Here is a 27,100-nt window from a genome sequence, read left to right on the forward strand (position 1 = left end):
TTCTATCACCACTATACCCTTTTCCATCTTCACCTGCCTCTCCTTCCTCAGTCACCACACTGCTTGGTTGAATTTATCTCACTTAGTGTGAATAACCATGTTTTGCTGTTTCCAGAAATGTCTGATTTCAGGGTGTTGCCCAGACTCTCTGGGGGTGCCATGTCTATCCATGGAGGGAAGACTACCTCTCAAATGTATCTGAAACAAACCTGGTTTTTTTATTTGCTTAGCCAAAAAAAAAAAAAAGCGTGTGGCAGAACACAACTTCCCCTAACAAAGCTAAGAGCTTGATTTGACACAGATTTTTACCAAAATACAGCTGTTGCTGATTGGGGCTGGTTTCCCGAATTCTGGGTTCCATAGTTATTTACTTATAGTTTGGGGTTAGGGTCAAAGAGTTGTCAATCTTCTCACTTGTTTCTCAAATTTGGAGTATTTTTATTCACGTTGTTCTTCTAAAATCTGAAAAAATCCTGCATTCTGAGACATACATGGCCCAAAAGGATCAGATAAAGTACTGAGGACCTGGAGGTTGACAGGATTTAACGAATCTATGTAAAATGATTGGATTGTTGCTTGGTGGAGGAAAGCTAGCTGGCATTTTAAAAAAATTTTAATCCTCACCTGAGGACATTTTTCCATTTTTGTTCAGATAGGGAGGGAGAAAGAGAAACATCGAGTGAAAGGGACACATCGAGTGGCTGCCACCGCACAACCCAACCAGGGCCGGGGACAAACTGCAACCGAGGTACGTGCCCTTAGCGGGAACCAAACCAGGTCTCTCTGGACCGCAGGCCGATGCTCCAACCGCTGAGCCAAACGCACCAGGGCAGGTTTTTATCATAAACACATCAAGGACCTGCCACTTAACATTCATTTAGCAAGTATTCACCAAAGACCTAATATGTGCAACGCTTTGCGAATACAACGTGAACAGATCTGATCTGCCGACAAAACTCTGGGTCCTTCATTTTCCAGGTCCTTGGCAGAAGGGCTCCAACCGCAGGATTTCTCAAGCAGCCGCTGGCTGGAAGGCATTTCCCTGCTACACTCTTTTTCAGCGGGTTTAGCGTTTGCCCCAACACCTCTGCCACTCATGCCTCCACGCAGTGCGAGCGCTAGGCACACGCGAGCCAGCCCCGAGCTCGCAGCCCCCAAGACCATCCACACCCCCCCCTTCCTGAGAGGCCCGGCTTTTCGCGACCGGTAAGCTCGGCTTCCGGCCGAAGTGCCAAGTCCAGACCAGCCCCCGCGTCTGCGCACCAGGCCCACTGCCTTCCCGCTTCGGGGGCTGAGGCGAGGGGCAGCACAAATAGCAGAAGCACCGCTCTGCACGCCGGCCCCACCCCTCCCCACGTCGCCTGGCGCCTCGAGGGGGCGGGGCCGGGAGCGCGTCGCCGAGACGCCGCCCGCGCACACCGAAGCGCCTGCCGATTGGCGGCTGAGGCCAGAGTTCCTCCAGCGCAGCGCGCGCCTCCCCCCAGATTTCCCGCCAGCAGGCGCCGCGCGGTCGATGCACTGCCTTCAGTCGTTCGGTCCGATAGAGCGGTTGGGCCTTGCCGTCTGTCGCTATGTCGCGACAGAGCACGCTGTACAGTTTCTTCCCAAAGTCTCCGGCGGGGATGAATAATGCCAACAAGGCCCCAGTCAAGGCCTCAGGTGAAGGCGGCGCCGCCGCTACCACCAGGGCCTCCCCTTCCCCCAGCGGGGATGCGGCCTGGAGCGAGGACGAGCCAGGGCCTGGGCCCTTGGCGAGCTCCGCGTCGCCGCCCGAGGCGAGGAACCTCAACGGAGGGCTGCGGAAATCGACAGCGCCTGCGGTTCCCTCCAGGTAGCGGGTTGGGGGTGGGGGTCGCAGGCGGGGGCATGGCGGCGGGACGCACGGAGCTGGGGGAAGGGAGACTTTCCTTGGAGACTGCGGGCGGGGGGCAGTGGCCAGGCCCTGGGCTCGGAGGAAGTGGGGCTGCACACTTTGCTTGAAAGAATGTTGGGGCTGAGTTTGGAGCGTTGGGGGTGTGGATTGTAAACAAGATAGGAGGAAACGGGCTGCAGGAGGGAGGGGGGAGGGGAGAGGCGCAGAGTTGGAAGAGAAGGGGATGCATTCCGCTAGGTTGGGCTGGGTGGAGAAGAGAGCGCAAGTTGCTCGGGGTGCGGGGGAGAATGGGGAGATGGGAGCACTGGGGGTGGGGCGGAGAAAGGAACTTTGCACGCACCTTTGCGGGATGCATACCAGGACAGGAGAGAGACAGTGCCTGCCCGGGGCGAAGGAAGGGGTTGGGGAAAACGAAGTGCCTGTGGGAGGATGAACGCGCTGGCACCCTGAAGGGTGTGGGTGCGGGGCATCCAGCGAGTGGGTTCAGGAGAGGGTTCTCCCTTCAAAGCTGGGTTAGTGAATTAGGGCTCCAGTAGACGATTGGGGAACTCAATTGATGTTTGGATATGAGGCTCATATGCCAAGACGCTATGGGGGCAATGGGCCTCGGCCTGGGTTTCTGAGTTGTGCAGGAGTTTGGAGTGGGGGTGGACCTCCAGCTGAGAGCGCTGGAGGTGTGTCACAGTGCAAAACCTGGGAGCCTGATTGGTCCCAGTGAGGATTGCTAGTTGTAGGGGCGGGGTTGGGGGGAGCAGAAAGTGCTGGGATCCGCCTGGGTCTTCCCATAGGTTGATAGTAAGTACACCAAAACAAGTGAACAGTTTTCCCCATCGCCATTTACCCCACTATACCCTTCTCCACCCCCCATCCACCCAAAAATCTGTTAATTTTGGCACACGTGGAAGTATGCATCGAGTTGAAGAAAATGTTATCTTAAGAAATAGTGCATCATTTGTTGACTGTTTCCCGGGAGGATCGGGCACCATAATATTTTCGGAGTTGAGAGTGAGTCCCTAAATACTTGATCTGGCCCTGGGCTTTGGTGTATCAACGCGATTGTGGGGAAGCCTGCCGGGAAGTGTACTTTTTCTGGACATTTCAGTGCTATTCCAGGTCTTGGCTCTCCGTTTGTCAGAGTACAGGGTAAAATTTTTAAAAGCTCATATTCACTGTATTTCAGGTGTTGTATTAGGCATAAAGTGTAATGGTAGCCGTTTGAAAGGATGAAGAAATAGAGCTTCAGAATATATAAAGAACTCCAAGATCAGAATTTTTTAGTGATTCTGAGTAGTTGATTTGAAATATCCTGAGTTTTAAGTGTTATACGATTTTTCAAAGTCCGAGAATAACTATAGTGTCACCCCCATTTAAGCAACCCTTTATATAGTTGTGTGAAGAGGAGCAAGATGTGCTTCCCTAGAATATGCCTCTTTGGCATAAAAATTATCATGAGCTGATTATTTATTTTTTTTTTGGAGAAACGGCAGACATAAGAGAAACAATAGAAGTTGCTCTTCTACACAGGAAATTTACATTTATAAAGGAAATCTCCATTTGTAAGGATGTTTCCCTCTCTACCAGTAAGAGAAGGATGACTCGAAATTATCAAAAACCCTTGTTAATGAAGAAGGCACTGACTTAAATGTGCATAACATCCTTACCCTTGTTAACTTCTTTTTCTGGTGCCCCTCCATCATTCTTTTGTTTTTAACTGCAGGTAATATTTAAGGTGGTTGTCTCTGGGAGTTACTAAGTTTTCCTTTGCATCTCTGATGTCTACAGGAGGTCTGCATGTTAATAGACTTTTGTTTGCTTTTCTCTTGTTAATCTTTTATTACAGAAGGTTTCAGCCAAGAACTCAGAAGGGTAGAGGGAAAAATATTTTTCCTCCTCTACACATGCATTCTCCATAACAGACTTTTTTTTTTACTCCTCACCCAAGGACATTTTTGCATTTATCTTGAGATTGAGTGGGAGGGAGAGAGGGAGAAACATCTATGTGAGAGACACACATCGATTGGCTGCCACCCACATGACCCCAGTGGGGCTGGGGAAGAACCGCAACCGAGGTACATGCCCTTAGCGGGAACTGAACCTGGGGCTCTGTGGTCCGCGGGCCAACGCTCTAACCGCTGAGCCAAACCGGCCAGGGATTAACGGACTATTTTTTGGTGAGAGATACATGGTGTGTTAATAATGTTTATTTTAACATGAATTAATTTTTCCTGCATCCATGTTAAACACATTTATCGTATGGTTGTGCTTTATGTATTGAGTAGGGAACATATGCTGTTTTTTTTTTTCAAATTATAATAAAGTTTATTTAGAAAGTTACAGCCCTGGCCAGTTTGGCCCGCGGACCAGTGAGTCGCAGGTTTGATTCTGGTCAAGGGCACGTACCTTGGTTACGATTCGTGTCTGGCCCTGGTTCGGGTCTTCGGGAGGCAGCCACTCTGTGTCCCTTTCACGTCGATGTTTCCCTCACTCCCTCCAATCCCTCCCACTCTATCTGAACAAAAATGGAAAAATGTCCTCGGGTGAGGATTAAAAAAATAAAAAGTTACAGAGATAGTATAAGTGAGCCAGCTGGGCTGCGTAGGCTCAGGAAACAAGTTATAGAGGCAGAAGACGGGCCCTTGGAACTGGGAGAGAGGAAGGCAAAGGTAACAAAGGGAATGGAAAGAGAGGGAGAGCTGGCCAGCTATTTATTTGTTTTTTGAGATCTGACCCAAGGAGACCTGTAAAAGCATAAACAATGTAAAAGCAGAGCATTATTTACACTTGATCTCCTATTATGGGGACCATTTCCAGAGTATTCAAAGATGGAGACTTGATACTAGGCTTTTTTGTTTTAATATTGATTTTAGAGAGAGGGAGAGAATCATGGATTTGTTGTTCTACTTATTTATGCATTCATTGGTTGATTCTTGTAATGTGCCCTGACCAGGGATTGAGCCCTCAACCTTGGTGTATCAAGATGATGCTCTAACCAACTGAGCTACCTGACCAGGGCAGCTTGTGGTTTTCTGATACCAGTGCTGTAGCCTCTGGAGTTAAGTGGCTACTTGCCTGAGTTAAGGGAAAGCCTGCTTGACAATAGGGAGGCTTGTAAACAACCATTTGAACCATTTGGTACGACAGCATAGTGATAAGGGTCTTTGTCTTATGTTAATAAATGGATATGTTAGTAAGGAAGAAGCTATGGTAAAAAGTTTGAATTGTGCAGACAGCATCCTGTTTGAAGATGACCTATGTGGTGAGCTTGATGGCAATATGTATAACCTTATACAGGTTGCTATATATTTCTATAAATTGAGAAAAAACTATGTGTACTATAAAGGCTTTTGAGACAAGAAGCATCAGCCAAAGAAGCTGTACTTCGGTTTCTTTTTTTTGGTACTTGTCTCTAGCAGGAACCGAACCCAGGATTCTCTGGTCCACAGGCCAGTGTTCCAACCACTCAGCCAAACTGGCCAGGGCTGTACTCAAGTTTCTGTGCTCACATACTTTGAAGAAAGGAATACTTGAATTTCATGATTGGGTCTGAATAAGGTGGCCTCAATTGACTAATGATCACTATTCTAAATGTCCAAAATATTGTTTGCATTGTACTTATTTTAGTAGTTATTCAGTGGAAATCTTTAAGCAGGCTTAGAAAATCTTGGTATATATAGTACTTGAGCAAGGTTTATCGGCTTTGTGGCCTCTCCCTTCTGTAGTCTGTTAGCTAGATTCTTCTACCCCTTCCTCTCCCCTCTACCTCCCCTTTTCTTTTCTCCCTTTCTCAGGAAGCTTTCAGGGCTAAATCAGTTTTAGTGAGGACTGAATCTGTTGTGAGTCTGTAGACATATGTATGTCATATTTTGGGCACTTACCTGTTGATTTGAGTTGGTGGGTGGTAGTGTGCTAGGTAGCTTTTGTAGTGTTTTGAATATAGAGGAGCTTAACTAGAGAGAACAAGCAAAGTCTAATGAGGTAATATTTAATGCAATTAGCAAATTACATAGTTGACATGTTTAATGTGGGTTAGATCCATTTCCTGATAATATACCACATTGTAGTATAGATGTCATTTGTAATTTGGAGAGCAATGTACATTAAGTCTATCTATACCTTTTTCTACCAGAATTTTTCCATAACTGAAAGATTCTGAGAAAGTTTCTCACTTTAATACCAGAATTCATTATATTTGTTTGTCTTTTATGTCTTATATATTGTGATATTAGCTTATTGTTTTAAATAACTTGAAAATCAGATTTAAAAAATCATTGTATAGAATTTCTATGCTTGAATATAAATGCCAGAAGACTTCAAAGGAGTCTTTAACAATACCTTCCTTAAAATTGTTTATTCATAGGTAATTATCTTTAATGAAATTTAACCAAATATTAACCAAGTTATGTATTTCCTTTTGGCTACAGTTCTTGTGACTTCTCACCAGGTGATTTGGTTTGGGCCAAGATGGAGGGTTACCCCTGGTGGCCTTGCCTGGTTTACAACCACCCTTTTGATGGAACATTCATCCGTGAGAAAGGGAAGTCTGCCCGAGTTCATGTACAGTTTTTTGATGACAGCCCAACAAGGGGCTGGGTTAGCAGAAGGCTGTTAAAGCCATATACAGGTAAGAGAGTCACTTTGTAGAGTGTGGGTATATCTTTTTGTGTGAGAACTACAGAGCCTGCACACATGAAATATCAGTGTCTCTCATACGGTGAAATTAAGTGTGTTTTACCTCAATGAATTGCAGGAGTGATGGGGTGAAAGCTTTAGTATTGGAAAAGGATAAGATGCATTCGACCTTTAACTAGTTTGTGTGGAGTGGAATTTTTGTGTCCTTTGAGTGACTTACAGCAATGTCAGCCCCTTAAAGGAAAGATGATTTCATAATTGGGTCTCATGATTTGGACCAAAATATCAAATTCAGATATAAAAAGGGTAAATTAAACATTGTGTCCATCTTAAAGGACCAAAAAGAAAGGCAATGCAGTCAGGATACATAGCACATAGATCAACAGCATTCTCTAGGATAGATGGAGGTGTATGCTTACCTGGCTTTCAGAATCCTCACCTATGCCCTGGCTGGGTTGCTCAGTAGGTTAGAGCATCATCCTAATACACCAAGGTTGCATATATAAGTGGAAAACAAGTCAATGTCCGTCTCTCTCTTTTTTATTTTAATTTTAATTTTTTTCTTTATTGATTTTAGAGGGAGGGAGGGAGAGAGAAAGAGAGAAACATTGATGAGATAGAATATCAATTGGCCGCCTCCTGCACACCCCCCACTGAGGATTTGGCCACAATATGGGCATGTGCCCTGACCAGGAATCGAACTGGCGACCTCTTGGTGCATGGGTCGACGCTCAACCACTAAGTCACACTGGCTGGGCGTCTCTCTCTCTTTCTCTCTCTGTCTCTTTCCTTCTTCATCCCTGTTTCCCCTCCTTCTCTTCCTTCCTCAGTCTCAATTAAAAAAAAAAAAGTTAAAAAATTCTTACTTATGAGCACACTTTCATATCAAACTTCCCAGGTCCAGCCCTGGCCGGTTTGGCTTAGCAGTTAGAGCTTCGGCCTGCGGTCCAGAGAGACCCGGGTTCAGTTCCCGCTAAGGGCGCATACCTCGGTTGCAGTTTGTCCCTGGCGCTGGTTGGTCGTCTGGGTGGCGGCCACTCGATGTGTCCCTTTCATGTCGATATTTCTCTCTCTCTCTCCCTCCCACTCTGAACAAAAAATGGAAAAATGTCCTCAGGTGAGGATAAAAAAAAACTTCCCAGGTCCAGCCATATTTATCACAGATACCAGCAGGCTACAGTAACATGTTTAGCTTTGCTTGGGATAGTTGTGTGCACCCTGTCAGTCTCTTTTTAAAAAAATATTCTTATTGATTTTTAGTGGGGAAGAGAGAGGGGGACATAGAAATGAGAAATATTTATGTGAGAGAACATCGATAGGCCGCCTCCTGCACCCCCCCCACTGGGGATCAGGCCCACAACTTGGGCATGTACCCTGACTAGAAATCGAACCAGCATCCTTTTGGTGCACGGGATAATGCCCAAGCAACTGAGCCAAACTAGCCTGGGCACCCTGTCAGTCTCTTGAATTATATAGTACATGTACAGCATGATTGTGTGATACAGTGACTATACACTCAAGCATGAACAAGTCCTTATCCATTATCCTCAGATTTTCCAAGCTAGAACATTTTTTTAAAGCTGATTTTTAGAGAGAGAGAGAGAGAGAAACATGTGAGAGAGATGTCTATCTGTTGCCCTGACTGGGAATTGAACCCGATACCTTTGCTGTACAGGATGATACTTCATCCAGCTGAATCACACCAGCCAGGGTCTGGCTAGGACATTTTTTAACTCATTGGAATTAGAACAAGGGTCAGTTTCCCAGAAATATCTGGAAATCGTCTTTTGGTCTTAGTTCTCATTCTGAACCTGCACACTGAAGAAAGTTAAGTCGACATGAAAATCTGACATGCAGGATGGAAAGATAAATCAGGAAATTTGGTTCTGTTTTCTCCACTAATTTGCTGTATGATCCTGGCCAACCAAAGTCATTTTTTATCCTCACCCGAGGACATCCCTCCACTTTTGTTCAAATAGAGTAGGAAGAAGAGAGAGAGAGAAACATTGACGTGAAAAGGACACATCAGTGGCTGCCTCCCGCACTACCCCAACCAGGGCCAGGGCCGAACCGTAACCGAGGTATGTGCCCTTGACCCGAATCAAACCTGTGATGCACTGGTCCCTGGGCTCATTGCCCTGGTTGGTTTGGCTCAGCGATTAGAGCATTGGCCCATGGACCAAAGAGTCGAGGGTTTGATTTCAGTTGAGGGCATTGTACCTTAGTTGCGGTTCATCCCTGGCCCTGGTAGGGGTTGTATGGGAGGCAACCAATTGATGTTTCCCTCTCAGGTTGATGTTTCTCTCTCCCCCTCCTTCTCACTCTATCTGAAGATAAATAGAAAAATATCCTCGGGGTAAGGATTTAAAAAAAAAGTTTTTTATTGACTTAGAGGAAGGGAGAGAGAGAGAAACATCAATCAGTTGCCTCCCATACAAGCCCCGACCAGGGATCAAACCTGCAACCTGGGTATGTCCTAACCCAGAATTGAACCCGTCTTTTGGTGTATGGGACAACGCTCCAACCTACTGAACCACAGCTGCTAGGGCCAAAGTAATTTATTTCTGATACTATATAAAATGAGTGAGTTACAACAGATGATGAATGAAGTCTTTTTCAAGGAGTAATTTTGAGATTCTAAACAGCTTTGGAAAATGATTTTAAAAAGTAACCATTTATGTTGTCATTATTTTCTAAAGTCACCCCTGTACATAAAGCTCTTTGTCCTTTAAATTTCCATATCATTGCAAAACACATGCAGAAGAGTCATGGGTAAAAAAACATAGGCCTTCTTAGGGCAGGGGCAGTCCTTAGAATTGTATAGTAGAGTTCTGCATCAGGAGTTTTTGGGAATGATGTCATTAGATAGATTGGGGGTGAGTACCACTGCAATAGGCACTTTGGGGAAAGTTTAGAGCTCCTCTCCAAATTAATTTGATTGTTGTAATTTGTAGCTTTGGTGCAGCTTTTTAGAGAAATGGAAATTGCAGCTCTATTTTAGGCAGCCCACAAAAGTTGCCAAATTCATGGAAATTTAAAATATCTTATTAGTTGTAGTATACAGAAAGAAGGAATTAATGTGAAGTTTGGATCTGTTAAATTTAGACAGATTCAGGTTTGTTTTCCAATTATAATTATATTTTGGCAGAAGGAAATAGACATTCCTAGTTATGACTCTTGGAAAAGAACTACATTTTGTATCAGTAGACTAGTGATCTTTTGTATATAATGTTTTGCTCAGTGGATAGACGTGTCATAATATTACAGCTTTTTATTTTATTTTTTAATATGTTTATTGATTTTTTTTTTTTTTTTTTAAGAGGAAGGGAGAGAGGGAAACATCTATGTGAGAGATAAATATTGGTCGGCTGCCTCCTGTATGCCCCCAACTGGGGACCGAGCCTGCAACCTGGGCATGTTCCCTGACCGAGAATTGAACTTGGACTTCTCAGTCCATGGGATGACACTCAATCCACTGAGCAACACCGGCCAGGTAATATTATGGCTTTTTATTTTTATTTTTTTAAAGAATTTTTATAATTTTTCTATATTGATTTTAGAGAGAGGAAGGAAGAGGGAGAGAGATAAAGACATCATGAGAGAGAACATTGATAGGCCGCCTCCTGCCCTGGGGATCAAGGCCCACAACCTGGGCATTTGCCCTGACCGGGAATTGAACCAGCAACCTCTTGGTGCATGGGTCGGTGCTAAATCACTGAGCCACAACAGCCAGTGTTCAAGGTCACAGCTTTTTATTTATTTATTTACTTACTTTTTTATTTATTTATTTATTGTTCAGATAGAGTGGGAGGGAGGGGGGAGAGAGAGAGAGAGAAACACAGAGAGAGAGAGAGAGAGAGAGAAACATCGACGTGAAAGGGACACATCCAGTGGCTACCTCCCGCACAGCCCAACCAGGGCTGGGGACAAACTGTAACCGAGGTATATGCCCTTAGCGGGAACCGAACCTGGGTCTCCCCGGACTGCAGGCCAACGCTCTAACCACTGAGCAAAACTGGCCAGGGTCAATGTTACAGCTTTTTAAAATGAAATGAATAAAGGAGGAGTTTCATTTTAAAGTAGAGCTACTGCTTTGGGAAAAAAAAAAGTGAGTACATTTTAAGTCTGAACTGGGTTACCCTCCCAAAATGTTAGGGTCCCTAAAATTAGGGTTATTTTACATATATATATTTATTTTTATATTTTTACATATATTTTTTATATATATATATTTTTTTTCTTTAGTGATTTTAGAGAGAAAAGAAGGTAGAGGGAGATATAGATAAAAACATCGATGATTGGATATCGGTCCCACAACCTGGGCATGTGCTGCCCTGACTGGGAATCAAACCTGCGACCTCTTGGTGCATGGGTCAACACTCAACCACTGAGCCACACTGGCTAGACCATTAGGGTTATTTTATTTTATTTTTTTGTTTTTGTTTTTTTGGGGGGGGGGGTACGTGCCCCCAGTGGGAACCGAACCTGGGACTCTCTGGTCTGCAGGCCGATGCTCCAATCACTGAGCCAAACCGGCCAGGGCTATTAGGGTTATTTTAAAATCTATCCTTATTGCCTTGGGGACAAACTTATTTTTATTTATCCCCTGCCTTTTCCAGCTAAAGATAGTTAACTTTTAATGTAAGTAAATGTTACAAGATTTAAAATTAACATATTTTGCCCTAGCCAGTTTGGCTCAGCGGTTAGAGCGTCGGCCTGCGGTTCGGAGAGACCCGGGTTCGGTTCCCGCTAAGGGCACGTACTTCGGTTGCAGTTTGTCCCCGGCCCTGGTTGGTCGTGTGGGTGGCAGCCACTCGATGTGTCCCTTCACATCAATGTTTCTCTCTCTCTCTCCCTCCCACTCTATCTGTACAAAAAATGGAAAAATATCCTCGGGTGAGGATTTAAAAAAAAAAAAAAAAAAAAAAAAATTAACATATTTTCACAATACAATGTACAGAAATTTGCAGATTTTCTGTACAGAGCCGAATAATCTTTACTCTTGAGCAAGCCATTCAACAACATGTCGGTAATCTTCCACAAGTTCCTGAAAGCATTCTTCCAGCTGTTCATGTTGCATGTTTATTTCTATTTGGTTCATCTGGTTTGTCAGTTTTTCTGGTCTAAGACATTTTCTCATTTTAGCAAGATCTCTGCTTTTTCTTATATAGGCTAATTAGTCTTCTTTTAATATCCAATCTACAGCTTCTGTATTCAGTATTTCTCAGGTCAGTTATCAGTAGTTGAAGAATTTCATAAACCCACCTAGCATGTTGCTTTTTATTATTATTATTATTTTTATGTTTTAAATTTTTTATTAATTTATTTTTGTTACAGATGATTCTCCTTTTTTTCCCCATTGATACCCTCCTCCCCATCCCCCCCACTTCATACCCGGCTTTGTTGTCCGCATCGGTTATGCATACATGCATAGAAGTTCTGTGGTTTATCTCTTCCTTTCCCCCCACCCCCTCTTCTGAGGGTTGTCAGTCTGTACTCTACTTCCATGTCTCTGGGTCTATCCAATTCCTCAGACTTAATGTTCATTATCTTCCACAAATAAGTGAGATCATGTGATATTTGTCTTTCTCTGTTTGGCTTGTTTCTCTGAAGATAATACATTCCAGGTCCCTCCATGTCATCTCAAAGGATAAGAGATGTTTTTTTCTTACAGCTGCATAGTATTCCATTGTGTATATGTACCACAACTTTTTTATCCATTCGTCTACTGACACTTGGTCTGTTTCCAGATCTTAGCTATTGTAAATAGTGCTGCTATAAAAATGGGGGTACAGCCCTGGCCTGTTTGACTCAGCGGTTAGAGCATCGGCCTGTGATCCAGAGAGACCCAGGTTCGGTTTCCGCTAAGGGCGCGTACCTCAGCTGCAGTTTGTCCCCCGCCCTGGTTGGTTGTACGGATGGCAACCACTCGATGTGTCCTTTTCATGTCGATGTTTCTCTCTCTCCTCTGTTCCTCTCTCCCCCTCCCACTCTATCTGAACAAAATGGAAAAATGTCCTCTGGTGAGGATTAAAAAACAAAAAACGGGGGTACATATATTCTTTCTGATTGGTGTTTCAGGCTTCTTAGGGTATATTCCTAGAAATGGGATCACCGGATCAAATGGCAATTCAATTTTTAATTTCTTGATTTAACACAGTAGTGTTTTCAAGAGTGGCTGCACCAGTCTGCATTCCCACCAGCAGTATACTAGAGTCCCCTTTTCTTTAACTCTTTTTTTTTTTTTTTTATCCTCACCCGAGGACATTTTTCCATTTTTTACTCAGATAGAGCGGGAAGGAGAGAGAGGAACAGAGAGAAACATCGATGTGAAAGGGACACATCGAGTGGCCGCCACCCACACAACCCAACCGGGGCCGGGGACAAACTGCAGCCAAGGTACATGCCCTTAGCGGGAACCGAACCCGGGTCTCTGTGGACCGCAGGCTGACGTAGAGTCCCCTTTTCTCCACACCCTCGCCAACACTTGTTTGATGATTTGTTGATGGTGGCCATTCTATTTTTTTTTTTTTTTTTTATCCTCACCCGAGGACACTTTTCATTCTTTGTTCAGATAGAGCAGGAGGGAGAGAGAGAGAAACATGGATGTGAAAGGGACACATCGAGTGGCCGCCATCCGCACAACCAACCAGGGCCGGGGACAAACTGCAACCGAGGTACGTGCCCTTAGTGGGAACCGAACCCTGGTCTCTCTGGACCGCAGGCCGACGCTCTAACCGCTGAGCCAAACCGGCCAGGGCGATGGTGGCCATTCTGACAGGTATGAAGTGATACCTCATTGTTGTTTTAATTTGCATCTCTCTGATAATTAGTGATGTTGAGCATTTCTTCATATGTCTCTTGGCCATTTGTATGTCCTATGCATGTTGCTTATTTATTTTGAACCTTTTTTTTTTTAATCCTCAACTGAGGACATTTTTTCATTTTTTGTTCAGATAGAGTGGGAGGTAGGGGGGGAGAGAGAGAGAGAAACATCAATGTGAAAGGGACACATCAAGTGGCTGCCACCTGCACGACCCAAGCTGGGGTGATGACAAACTGCAACCGAGGTATGTGCCCTTAGTGGGAACTGAACCCAGGTCTCTGTGGACCGCAGGGTGACGCTCTAACCGCTGAGCAAAACTGGCCAGGGCTATTTTGAACTTTTATTCTGCCTCTATTGCCATATATTCATTGGATCCTTGTACTAACTTTTGGGTAAAACAGGGCAAATCTTGACAAAACTTCACAAGCACAGAGTCTCTTAATTTCACATAACTTTTAGATGGATCTTCTGCTGTAATATCAAGAATAGAAGGAGACACAGTGTAATATCTATGAACTGTTTCAAGAAGTTGAGCATCATGGCCTTGGCCTTGACCTTGAAGGGGGAGTCAATATCAGCATCTGACTTACACAGGGCTGTGTTTTGTCTGGGTACACATAGTAATTATAGACTGTCATGTAGTCTACAGTCATAAAGAGCATAGCTCCATCCTTAATACTACTAGAAAGTAGTGTCATCTTTCATCATCCACGTCAGTAAAGCTAACAGTTTCAATAAACCACATCAAAAAGGTCTGAAGCCTTGCTTGATACTCTCAAAAGCTTCTATATATCATGTCTGTCTTGTATATCTGAAAGGTAAAGTTTTCTCTTGTTGGACTTAGAACAGAGTATGTATGGAGTAAGGTTCCAAATGGGTTGAAATCAGCTTCATTTCCCAGCAAAGAAAGAAAATCATTTGTGTTTGTGCAAAATCCAGGTGGAATGATTTGTCTAATTTTGCCCTTGACATCGTCTGCCTCTACACCAGTGGTTCTCAACCCTGTGGGTCGCGACCCCTTTGGGGGTCAAACGACCCTTTCACATGGGTCGCCTAAGACATAACAGTAGCAAAATTACAGTTATGAAGTAGCGACAAAAATAATTTTATGGTTGGGGTCTCCACAACATGAGGAACTGTATTAAAGGGTCGTGGCATGAGGAAGGTTGAGAACCACTGCTCTACACAAAGTTCCCATCAATTTTTGATGCGTATTCAACACGGAACATTGTTAACAGGATCTTCAGACCCTTGTAACCAAAAGCAGTTTCGTCCCCAAAGAGTTGATGGGTATATTCAGGAAAAAGAGTTCTAATGTCGTTCTCAAGATCTTCAGGAAAATGAACTAATTTTAGTTCAGTTATGTTGGTATTAACATTTGTATTCTACCAGTTTTTTCTCCATTGCACTTTTGTGTTCAACCAAAACTTTCTCCATAGCACCGAATCCCACCATTTCCGAGTTGTAAGCACTTGCAGCTGAGGAACGACGAGTCAACCAGTGTGTTGACAAACTTTTTTTTTTTTTTTGTGGTATGTGCCCCTAGTGGGAACCGAACCTGGGACTCTCTGATCCGCAGGCCGACGCTCAACTGCTGAGCCAAACTGGCCAGGGTGACAAGCTTATTTTTAATATAGCGCTTTTTTTTTTAATCCTCACCCGAGGACATTTTTTCGTTTTTTGTTCAGATATAGTGGGAGGGAGAGAGAGAGAGAGAGAGAGAGAAACATCAATGTGAAAGGGACACATTGAGTGCTTACCACCCGCATGACCCAACCAGGGCCAGGGACAGACTGCAACCAAGGTACATGCTCTTAGCAGGAACCGAACCTGGGTCTCTCTGGACCACAGGCCAGCGCTCTAACCGCTGAGCAACCCGCCAGGGCAAATATAACTTCATTTAAATGACAGTATAGTCTTTGCCTTCCCAAAATAATTTTTTTTTTTTAAAAAAAGGGTATCATGCCCTGGCTGGTTTGGTTTAGCAGCTAGCCTGCAGACCAAAGAGGCTCAGGTTCGATATCGGTCAAGGGCATGAACCTGGGGCACATACCCCAGTTGTGGTTCGGTTCCTAACCCTGATCAAGTTTGTGCGGGAGGCAACCAGTCGATGTTTCTCTCTCTCTCCCCCCCCTCCCTTCCGCTCTCCCCTCCTCCCCCTCCCCCTCGTTTCTTTCCCCCCTCCCTCTCTCTCCCTTTCACTCTATCTGAAGATAAATGGAAAAATGTCCTTGGGTGAGGATTTTAAAAATAGGTCTCAAACCCCTTGACATCTCATGCCTTACCTGAAGAGGTATGCCTTAACTGTTGAGGGCTACAGTCCTAGGTCATTAGGAGAGAAACTAAGTGGTCCTGGGTAATACAAGTTCAAGGAAGAAAATTGGGCAATTTCAGTTTCACTGGTAGTTTTGCCCTGAAGATTTCTTCCTTGTGGGCTTTACTAATCTATCTATAGTAATTAAAAATAATGGTATATTAAAAATTGTACTTGATTTTTTTTTTGTCATTCTTGTTCATTTGAGGTTGAACCAACTATTCTGCCAACAGTTCTTTCTTATATATTTTTAGGTTCAAAATCAAAGGAAGCCCAGAAAGGAGGTCATTTTTACAGTGCAAAGCCTGAAATACTCAGAGCAATGCAGCGTGCAGATGAAGCCTTGAATAAAGACAAGATTAAGAGGCTTGAATTGGCAGTGTGTGATGAACCCTCAGAACCAGAGGAGGAAGAAATGGAGGTGAGACATTGCAGTAAGTTCTTTTTGTGAGGAGAGTGATGGAAAGGGGAGCATTTTAAAGTGAAACTCACTTGTTTTATATTTGTATATACTTTAGTACTCATGCACACATACTTCTATGCTTCCCTGGATTGTAGGTTAAACTAGATTACATAGAGTGCCTGCATCCTAGCACCCCATTTCATTTAAGTTCTCAAGTTTTGGGAGACACATGCTGTAAGAAGTGTAGAGAGCTAGGGATGGTAAGGACATAGAGATTAAATTGGTCATGGTGTCTGATAGCTTAGGAAGTTATTTCTTTATATGCTCCAGTACTTTTTGTTGTATTTTGGATTAATACATATAGAGGTTGAGTAACCTTGAAATACAACCTTGGTTTCAAATGTTAATGGTCACTATTTGAGTGAATAAACTCCTGTTAAGCAAATGAACAAATAATTTGTTAATTTAAAACTTTTTTTTGTGTTCATTCTTAGTGAGAATGTATTTTTCCTTTTTTTTTTTTTTTTTTTTTTTTTTTGAGAGAGTGAGTGGGAGGGAGGAAGAGAGAAACATCAATGTGAGAGAGACACATGGATTGGTTGCCTCCCACATGATCCCTCAACCAGGGCTGGGGATCGAACCTGCAATCATATGTGTTCTTGACTGGGAATCAAACCCATGACCCTTTGGTCCACAGGCCTGACACTCTTAACTGCTGAGGCAGACTGGCAAGGGCTAAAACATTTAAAATAACTTTTTTTTTCTTTATTGATTTGAGGGAGAGAAAGAATCATTGATGAGAGAGAACATTGATTGGCTGCCTCCTGAATGCCCTTTACTGGGGATTTGGCCCACAATCTGGGCATGTGCTTTGATCAGAAATTGAACCTGTGACCTCTTGATGCATGGGTTGACACTCAACCACTTGGTGCATGGGTTGAGCCAGACTGGCCAGGCACCATTTTTTTTAATCCTCGCCCGAGGAAATTGTTATTCCTTGAGAAAGAAAGTTTCTTATTTTTGAAGGTTTTTCTTTTGGTATATGAATTCATAGTATACTGAGAGGTATTCCACAGCATTATTGTACTTTTCCAAATTTTGCTTTGGTTTTAAATGCTCTTTCCTTGCCTGCCAGGTAGCTGCAACTTATGCATCAGATAAGAGTGAAGAAGATAATGAAATTGAGAGTGAAGAGGAAGTGCGGCCTAAGGTGCAAGGGTCCAGGCGAAGTAGCCGCCAAATTAAAAAACGGAGAGTCATATCAGACTCTGAGAGTGACATCGGTGGCTCTGATGTGGAATTCAAGCCAGATGCTAAGGAGGAAGGAAGCAGTGATGAAATAAGCAGTGGAGTAGGGGATAGTGACAGTGAAGGCCTGCACAGCTCTGTCAAAGTTGTTCCAAAGCGGAAGAGAATGGTGACTGGAAATGGCTCTCTCAAAAGGAAAAGTTCAAAGAAGGAAATGCCCCCCAACACCAAACGAGCAACTGGCATTTCATCAGAGACCAGGAGTACTCTGAGTGCTTTTTCTGCCCCTCAGAATTCTGAATCCCAAGCCCACATTAGTGGAGGATGTGATAATAGTAGTCGCCCTACTATCTGGTATCATGAAACTTTAGAATGGCTTAAAGAGGAAAAGAGAAGAGATGTGCACAGGAGGCGACCTGATCATCCGGATTTTGATGCATCTACACTCTATGTGCCTGAGGATTTCCTTAATTCCTGTACTCCGGGGATGAGGAAATGGTGGCAGATTAAGTCTCAGAACTTTGATCTTGTCATATTTTATAAGGTGGGGAAGTTTTATGAGCTGTATCACATGGATGCTCTTATTGGAGTCAATGAACTAGGGCTAGTATTCATGAAAGGCAACTGGGCCCATTCTGGTTTCCCTGAAATTGCATTTGGCCGATACTCAGATTCTCTGGTTCAGAAGGGCTATAAAGTAGCACGAGTGGAACAGACTGAGACCCCAGAAATGATGGAGGCAAGATGCCGAAAGATGGCACATATATCTAAACATGATAGAGTGGTGAGGAGGGAGATTTGTAGGGTCATTACCAAGGGTACACAGACATACAGTGTGCTGGAAGGGGACCCCTCTGAAAACTACAGTAAGTATCTTCTTAGCCTCAAAGAAAAAGAGGAAGATACTTCTGGCCACACTCGAGTGTATGGTGTATGCTTTGTTGATGCCTCACTGGGAAAGTTTTTCATAGGTCAGTTTTCAGATGATCGCCATTGCTCCAGGTTTAGGACTCTAGTGGCGCATTATCCTCCAGTACAAGTCTTGTTTGAGAAAGGAAATCTCTCAACAGAAACTAAGATGATTCTAAAGGGTTCATTATCCTCTTCTCTTCAGGAAGGTCTGATACCAGGCTCCCAGTTTTGGGATGCAGCCAAAACTTTGAGAACTCTCCTTGAAGAAGGGTATTTTACAGAAAAGTTAAATGAGGACAATGGGGTGATGTTACCCCAAGTGCTCAAAGATATGACTTCAGAGTCTGATTCTATTGGATTGACACCAGGAGAGAAGAGTGAATTGGCCCTCTCTGCTCTAGGTGGTTGTGTCTTCTACCTCAAAAAATGCCTTATAGATCAGGAGCTTTTATCAATGGCTAATTTTGAGGAATATATTCCCTTGGATTCTGACACGGTCACTGTTACAAGACCTGGTGCTCTTTTTTCTAAAGCCAATCAACGAATGGTGCTAGATTCTGTGACATTAAACAACTTGGAGATTTTTCTGAATGGAACAAATGGTTCTACTGAAGGTACCCTACTAGAGAAGATTGATACTTGCTATACTCCTTTTGGGAAGCGGCTCCTAAAGCAGTGGCTATGTGCCCCACTGTGTAACCCTTTTGCTATCAATGATCGTTTAGATGCTATTGAAGACCTAATGGTTGTGCCTGACAAAATCACTGAGGTGGTAGATCTTCTAAAGAAGCTTCCAGATCTTGAGAGACTATTGAGTAAAATTCATAATGTTGGGTCTCCCTTAAAGAGCCAGAACCACCCTGATAGCAGGGCTATAATGTATGAAGAAACCACATACAGCAAAAAAAAGATTATTGATTTTCTTTCTGCTCTGGAAGGATTCAAAATAATATGTAAAATTATAGGGATCATGGAAGAAGTCATCAATGACTTTAAGTCTAAAATCCTTAAGCAGGTCATTACTCTGCAGACTAAAAATCCTAAAGGCCATTTTCCTGATTTAACTGTAGAACTGAACCGATGGGATACAGCTTTTGACCATGAAAAGGCTCGAAAGACTGGAGTAATTACTCCCAAAGCAGGATTTGACTCAGATTATGACCAAGCTCTTGCTGACATAAAAGAAAATGAGCAGAGCCTCTTGGAATACTTGGAGAAACAGCGCAGTCGAATTGGCTGTAGGACCATAGTCTATTGGGGGATTGGTAGGAACCGTTACCAGTTGGAAATTCCAGAGAATTTCATCACCCATAATTTGCCAGAAGAATATGAATTGAAATCCACCAAGAAGGGCTGTAAACGATACTGGACCAAAACTATTGAGAAGAAGCTGGCTAATCTGATAAATGCAGAAGAACGGAGAGATGTATCATTGAAGGATTGCATGCGGCGATTATTCTATAATTTTGATAAAAATTACAAGAGCTGGCAGGCTGCTGTAGAGTGCATCGCAGTGTTGGGTAAGACTTTCAACAATTTTGCTTCTAAGGCTTTGGATAGTAATGTCCTGTGTCCTAGTTGTGCATTAAAATTTAAATCCACTGGAGCGTCCCTATTGATTCGTATCCCTAAAACACAAGTAAACAAGGTTATATATATTTTGACAAGTATAGCATATACTTGCCTCCTTACTAGGCAAAATGACTAATGACTAGGTTGCCTGTAGTCATGTAAGTTGTTCACTGGAAACTTACTTTATCCTCACCCGAGGACATTTTTCCATTTTTTTGTTCAGATAGAGTGGGAGGAAGGGAGAGGAAGAGAAACATCAACGTGAAAGGGACACATTAAGTGGCTGACACCCGCATGACCCAGACAGGGCTGGGGACAAACTGCAACCTAGGTACATGCCCTTAACGGGAACCAAACCCAGGTCTCTTGGGACCGCAGGCTGACACTCCACAGGGCTCACTGGGAACTGACTTTTTTTTTTTTTTTGTACAGACAGAGTGAGAGGGAGAGAGAGAGAGGGAAACATCGATGTGAAAGGGACACATCGAGTGGCTGCCACCTGCACGACCAACCAGGGCCGGGGACAAACTGCAACCGAGGTACATGCCCTTAGCGGGAACTGAACCCGGGTCTCTGCGGACCGCAGGCGGATACTCTAACCGCTGAGCCAAACCGGCCAGGGCGGGAACTTTCTTTTTATCCTCACCTGAGAACATTCTTGCATTTATCTTGAGATAGAGCAGGAGGGAGAGAGGGAGGAAGAGAGAGAGAGAGAGAGAAACATCAACATGAGAGAGACACATCAAGTGGTTGCCACCCACACGTGGGGACAAACGCAACCGAGGTGTATGTGCCCTTAGTGGGAACTGAACCCGGGTCTCTCCATTCCATGGGCTGATGCTCTAACCGCTGAGCCAAACCAGCCAGGGCTCAGTGGAAACTTAAAAAAAAGATACTGTATATTTTTTAATCCTCACCCAAGGATATTTTTTCAATTATCTTCAGATAGAGAGGGAGGGAAGTGGGGAGAGAGAGGGAGAGAGGGGGAGAGAAAGAGAGAGAAAGAAACATCGATGTAAGAGAGAAACATCGACTGGTTGCCTTCTATCCAACTTCAACCAAGGCTGGGGATCGAACTGCAACCGAGGTGCATGCCCTTGACTGGAATCAAACCCGTGACTCTGGTTTATGGGCTGATGTTCTAACCACTGAGCAAAACCAGGCAGGGCATTAAATATGTTTTTATTCATTTTTTTTGAGAGAGAGGGAGGAAAGGAGGGAGAGAGAAACATCTAGGTCAGCTGGCTTCCTTCTGCATGCCCTCCACTAGGGATCAAACCTGCAACTGGGGCATGTGCTTTGATCAGGAATCGAACTGGGACCTCTCAGTTCACTGAGCCGCACTAGCTGTGGTAGAGACTTAATTATTAGTAGCCTTATGGTGTTCCTTCAGTCTTAAATAGTTGAACAAAAGACTGATAGAAGTGCTTTTAATGAGGCGATTCTCTTACAAAATTTTTAAAAGAGCCTTCAATGTTTACTTTAGAAAAAAAAAGTCATTGATTTTAGAAATAGAGAAACATTGATCACTTGTCTCCTGCATGCTCCTACTGGGGATTGAGTCCTCAACCCAGGCATGTGCCCTGACCAGAATCCAATGAGTGACCTGTTGGTAGTGGTACCACACTCAACCAAATGATGCACATTGGCCAGACCTGAGACAATTTCCAGTTGAATTTTTAGTTTTTGATGTTTTTAATATATTTTTGTTATGCTAAATTGAAACTATCCTTGGCTCGTTGATTAGTTTTTTCATAACCTCTGCATTTTTTGTGTTTCAAAAGATTCTAATCTTCCCTTTTTTTCTCAGCCCAAATTGTCACTTCTTTTCCTGTAATTGATTTATCAGAGCCCTGATTTATGTACTTGTAACTTTGTAACCTTTTCAGCTTCTTAACTTTTTCTTTATAGTTCATGGCCAATGTATTTGGACTTTGCTGTTCTACAGTTTAGGTTTTTTTGTGTGTTTTAAGAGTATAGCTATTGCAGTCTACTCAAACTTGTAACATAATTGTGATCTGAATTCAACTGTCTGGAGTAGAAGAATCTCTTTGTATTGTGTGTCACATTTTCCTTAAGCCAAATACAGTTTAAAACAGTTTGGTGGGTATATTAAAATCCTCCCTTGCCCTGGCTGGTGGTGTGGCTAAGTTGGTTGTGATGTCGTCCCCTGCGCGACACAATCGGGTTCAATTCTCTGTAAGGGTAACATACCCAGGTTTTGGGTTCAATCCCGTTGGAGTGTGTATGGGAGGCAATTGATCCATGTCTCACGTTGATGTTTGTCTCTCTCCCCTGTCCCTTCCTCTCTCTAAAATAAAAAAAAAAAAAAATCCTCTCAGTACAGGTGGTCACAATTGGTGAATTAATTTTCCTCTTAAGATTGTACCTATTGTGACTGGCCAGTGTGGCTCAGTGGTTGAGCGTCAACCCATGTGCACCAAGAGGTTGCCAGTTCAATTCCCAGTCAGGGCACATGCCGAGGTTGTGTGCCCAGTGGGGGGGCATGCAGGAGGTGGCCAATTGATTTCTCTCTCATTGATGTTTCTCTCTCTTTAAAAAAAAAAAAAAAAGTACCTATTGTCAGAATGTTCTGCTTCTCCCAAGAAGTGTTACTTAGTAACTTCAGGATTATAAATTCTATAAGGAATTTATGTACTATAACACTAATGACTTTCCATTTATAGTTAATGGAAGCACTGTATTGTACAGTTAGTGATAATGATGTCACTGACTAGAATGCTTACTATTCCTGTCTAAACAGGAAGTAGAACACACCATCCTCCACTGAAAAAACAAAAAGGAAAACATTTTATGGAAGTTGGGTCTCTTATTATCAAAGAAACCTCAAAAATGATGAAACATCACTTTGACTCTCTCTTTAACAGATGTCTTATTGTGCTTGGCTAACTACAGTCGAGGTGGTGATGGTCCTATGTGTCGTCCAGTAATTCTGTTACCAAAAGAAGACACTCCGGTCTTTTTAGACCTTAAAGGGTCACGCCATCCCTGCATTACAAAGACTTTTTTTGGAGATGACTTTATTCCTAATGATATTCTGATAGGCTGTGAGGAAGAAGAGGAAAATGGCAAAGCTTACTGTGTGCTTGTTACTGGACCTAATATGGGAGGCAAGTCTACACTCATCAGACAGGTAAACTGACTGTTAAGGTTTTGTTGAAGAAAGTAATTTGTAATAGTTTAAGAATGAATATATTACGTATTTAGGCTATTCCTTTTCCAAATAGCACATGAATTACATAGAATTCAATCAGTGACTGAAAGAATCAAAGGGGTAAACTCCTTGTGTTCTAAAATCGAGAATTGTATTTTTCTTTTCAATCAAATATCTGCCTGATGTTAAGGGAAGAAGATATTAAAAAGGTGAGGGAGATTTTAGGTCACGATTTTTTTACGTAAAAGAACCATAAGCTGTTTGACCTGAATTGATTTCCTTTGAAGGTAGATGTATTCATAATGAATGAAAATTATACAAATGTTGCAGGTTTGTCCTACAATTAGACTCATTCTTAGAAACTTAAGAAACCCAACAGACTTATTCAGATAGAAATGCAAATAACATTTGTGATCTCTAGTAACTGTTGAGAACTGCTTTTGGGGAAAACATATTTTTATGTTCTTTATACCAGAGATTGGCTTACATGATTTTTACAGGGTTATAGGAAAAAACCCAAGTATGTGACAGAAATGTTTGCTGATCCTCCTGCTCTCCTGTATTATGTTATACTTATGTTCACCAGATTTGCTAAAAAGTATGGAAAGCTTTATGTCTTCCTTAAGCAAGGGCCATGATAATTTTCTCTGTTTTGTTTCAATTTTAGTATCTGTTGCAGAAGCAAACACTTTTTGTATTTAATCAGAAAACCAAATGACCTACAGAGCTCAACAAAAATATACAGGGAGGATTCCATCCTCTAAAATGAATCCAGCTGGTCTGGAATTGGTTCTAGGAATCAATAGTTTTTTAAAGAGAGCTCCCAAGTGATTCTATTGTATGTATAGCCAGAGTTGAGAATCAACTAGTGTAGTGGGTTAGTATACAAACTCTGACATTTTAAAGCCAGGTAGGCTCTAAGCCTCTTTGCCTTCTAAGCCTCACTTTTCCCACTTACGATTGTGAAGATTTTTCTTTTCTTTTACAGTGCCTGCATTCTTCCTACATAATGGTTCTTAGGAAAGATTAATGTTTAGTCTATCTTCTGTGTATATATAGATGCCTATATATGTCTGTTTATATACATGTCTGTGATATTCTTTAATAACCAGTTATTAAAAGACCTTTTCCTCCCTCATTCACAGGCCGGCTTATTAGCTGTAATGGCGCAGATGGGTTGTTATGTACCTGCTGAAGGGTGCAGGCTCACACCAATTGATAGAGTGTTTACTAGACTTGGTGCCTCAGACAGAATAATGTCAGGTGAGGGGTTGTTTGTTGTTTTCTGTATAAGGCTTTATTTGATGATTTATTTTTGGTATGTGAAGCAGAATGCTTTCAGGCATTTGAAAACATTATGCAATTCTTAAAATACTATGATTTCTAATGAGACTTAACCTTTAATATCACTGGACAGCTCATGATAAATAACATGACTACTGTTGCAATAGAATTCTTAAAATGATCACCCATTTTTTTGTTGTTTTTTTTAAGGTGAAAGTACATTTTTTGTTGAATTGAGTGAAACTGCCAGTATACTTACACATGCAACAGCACATTCGCTGGTGCTTGTGGATGAATTAGGTAAGCTATTAAGATTTCCATTTGAAGGCTGTCTTTAAAACAATTTATTTTTAAAAATGGTATGAATGGACTCACTTTTGTGCCATAGGCTCATAGTTGGAGATGAGATAATGAAAAATCTTTATTAAATTTCTTAATCCTGTTCGAATTTAGCTGCTGTAATGTGGGGATAAGGAGTACTAACAGGAAATTTCTAAAGATCAGTGGTATTTAGGCAGTACTGTTAAAAGAAATGCACCCCACTCCAAGAACTAAGTGATTTATGTGATTTTTTTTGTCTAAACAGGGCCTAAATACAGAATGCTTCTCATGTTACTGTTGTATCATGTTTTGGTGTGGTGTGTTTTTCTGTTCTTTTTGCATTCCATTGTGAGGTACACCCTTTTTGGGATGTAGATAACATTTATGCATGTTTTAATCTCACAGGAAGAGGTACTGCAACATTTGATGGGACAGCAATAGCAAGTGCAGTTGTTAAAGAACTTGCGGAGAATATAAAGTGTCGTACATTGTTTTCTACCCACTACCATTCATTAGTTGAAGATTATTCTCAAAATGTTGCAGTGCGCTTAGGACACATGGTATGTGCATTTTGCTTATTCAGAAGTTGTTTGGGTTTTTGAAGACAATCATATTGGATATATTCACTGCTAGCATATGAATGTAACTAATATTTCACATTTTTAGGCATGCATGGTAGAAAATGAATGTGAAGATCCCAGTCAAGAGACTATTACCTTCCTTTATAAATTCATTAAGGGAGCTTGCCCTAAAAGCTATGGCTTTAATGCAGCAAGGCTTGCTAATCTTCCAGAGGAGGTTATTCAAAGGGGACATAGAAAAGCAAGAGAATTTGAGAAGATGACACATTCACTGCGATTATTCCGGTAATTATAATTGGATATAACTTTGCCATGCAGCTGACCTTAATAAAAACAATACAGAGGGATGAATGATGCACTATGAAAATTATGAACTAAAACTTTTTTTTTTTTAATTTTAAGGGAAGTTTGCCTGGCTAGTGAAAGGTCGACTATAGATGCTGAAGCTGTCCATAAATTGCTGACTTTGACTGAGGAATTATAGACTACACATCAGGAGCTTTGAGTTGACTTTTTGACAAAGGTGGTAAATTCAGACAACATTATGATCTAATAAACTTTATTTTTTAAAAATGACCATTTTTCCATTTTCTTTCTAGGAAATTAAACCCTTTTAATTCTTATCTACCTTCTACATAATGGTTATTGAATACTTCACAATATATTAAGTCTAGATGTTATGGTACATGCATACACTTTCAGGCTGTTTATACCCACTGTCACCAATACACATAAATGGGGGAGGGAAGCTATGAAACTGTATAGGGCTGTATATATACTTGTCTCAGCTTAATGCAGGAAATTGTTTTAATTTCCAGCAGTTTGTCTAAACTGTTCAAAAAAAAACTATGAACAGAGTTCAAATACAGGACTGTTTTGAAGAGACTTTCTAAAGTGTACTTTAAAACATAGTAGTTTTTACCTTTCACAAAACTGAGTTACAAGAATACTTTTGTTTTACAGTGCATCCCTTCCTAGGAAGTCTCATTAAAACACTCACTTTTCTAGGGGTGATTTTGAATGCTGCACAGGGAAGGGAAGGAAATAATAGTCTTAACTTTTCTTAAAGGATACCAGAAACATTGCTGGATATAATTTAAGATTAGTGTTTTCTCTTTCATAGAAAGAACGTACATACTGGGACATGAGTACAGTTACAGCAAGTCTAGGTGTGCTAACAAAACAGGGCACATTCAAGTACAATAAGATTTTGCTTGAAATTAAAAAACAAACTACATGAGATTAAAGCATTAAAATCATATTTCTCAATCTGAATACATGTTAAAAAAATCAAAAGAAACGCAGAAGTGCTAGCTCACATTTTTTACCATATTACAAAAAGCAATTGGTACCCATGTCCATAAAGGCAGCAACAAAGCTGCTTGCTGTCTATTGAAGAGAGTACTACTGCAAATTGGACTGCATTCAATGCTAGTTGTAAAAACACCAGCTTTTTTTCAGAAGTTGGTATCTGTACAAAATTGCAGCTTGTTTCTTCACTTCTGTCCCTTCAAAAATCTTTACACAGTAATGCTAAAACACCCAGCTTTGAGATCCTGAGTCAATATATTGCCACTTTCTTTTTGGTAGCTTGAGCTTCATAGTGTCAACTGACCTCGTGTATCCATTTTTTATACAGTCTCTTCCTGTAGCATGGGCAAGTATTAAATCTTCTTCCAAAAAGGTTTTAAATTATGATGTTAGAATGGCAGAACTTTTTCTTTAGGGAAGGAATTCAGTTGTGCTGCAATGTATTAGATTCTATAGGTGGAGCAGAGTCATATAGTGTATCTGTATCATGTGTAGGCTCACCAGCTAATGTACAAGGATTAGACAGTGTTCCAGCACCACAGTCACAGAAAAACCTAAAGCAAAAGGAAAACCCAAATATTAGGGGGTGGGGAGGATAATTGGGTAACAGAGCACGCAAGGGCGGGGGGGCATAACTGGGTAATAGAGCAG

The 27,100-nt window shown here is 42.1% G+C and overlaps 2 protein-coding genes and 2 pseudogenes across 4 annotated transcripts in view; 1 reads left to right on the forward strand and 3 right to left on the reverse strand.

Moving 5' to 3' along the window:
- Positions 1-1,504: 1,504 nt before the first annotated feature.
- On the forward strand, positions 1,505-25,711 carry MSH6 (mutS homolog 6). 2 transcript variants are annotated; one of them, XM_036263051.1, is made up of 10 exons: positions 1,505-1,831; positions 6,295-6,494; positions 15,897-16,063; positions 17,181-19,725; positions 22,666-22,931; positions 24,098-24,215; positions 24,447-24,536; positions 24,963-25,117; positions 25,224-25,423; positions 25,541-25,711. In XM_036263051.1, exons 1-10 carry the CDS (start codon positions 1,572-1,574, stop codon positions 25,620-25,622), a joined length of 4,083 nt encoding a protein of 1,360 aa, XP_036118944.1. In that variant the 5' UTR covers positions 1,505-1,571; the 3' UTR covers positions 25,623-25,711. The 2 variants fall into 2 exon arrangements, with proteins under 2 accessions (XP_036118944.1, XP_036118945.1); XM_036263052.1 differs by lacking the exon at positions 25,224-25,423 and having other exon boundaries at positions 25,541-25,658.
- Positions 11,499-14,783, reverse strand: LOC118630855 (annotated as a pseudogene).
- On the reverse strand, positions 23,547-23,639 carry LOC118631276 (annotated as a pseudogene).
- FBXO11 (F-box protein 11) overlaps positions 25,681-27,100 on the reverse strand; it is a 98,421-nt gene continuing 97,001 nt past the window's right edge. Inside the window, exon 23 of one of the 2 annotated variants that reach the window (XM_036263054.1) lies at positions 25,681-27,003. In XM_036263054.1, the coding sequence (XP_036118947.1) occupies positions 26,874-27,003 (130 nt within the window). In that variant the 3' untranslated portion in view covers positions 25,681-26,873. The remainder of the gene's footprint in view (positions 27,004-27,100) is intronic. The other variant, XM_036263055.1, reaches the window with a different exon arrangement.

The sequence above is a fragment of the Molossus molossus genome, unplaced genomic scaffold, assembly GCF_014108415.1.
Source record: "Molossus molossus isolate mMolMol1 unplaced genomic scaffold, mMolMol1.p scaffold_m16_p_15, whole genome shotgun sequence".
Classification (NCBI taxonomy): Eukaryota; Metazoa; Chordata; class Mammalia; order Chiroptera; family Molossidae; genus Molossus; species Molossus molossus.

What these genes read in the sequence shown, in the direction of transcription:
- MSH6 (XM_036263051.1), top strand. Translation starts at nt 1,572, where the DNA reads ATGTCGCGACAGAGCACGCTGTACAGTTTCTTCCCAAAGTCTCCGGCG. An exon ending in GCTGTTAAAGCCATATACAG is followed by an intron (nt 6,495 to 15,896) that starts GTAAGAGAGTCA and finishes ATATATTTTTAG; the next exon opens with GTTCAAAATCAAAGGAAGCC. An exon ending in AGAGTGCATCGCAGTGTTGG is followed by an intron (nt 19,726 to 22,665) that starts GTAAGACTTTCA and finishes TCTCTTTAACAG; the next exon opens with ATGTCTTATTGTGCTTGGCT.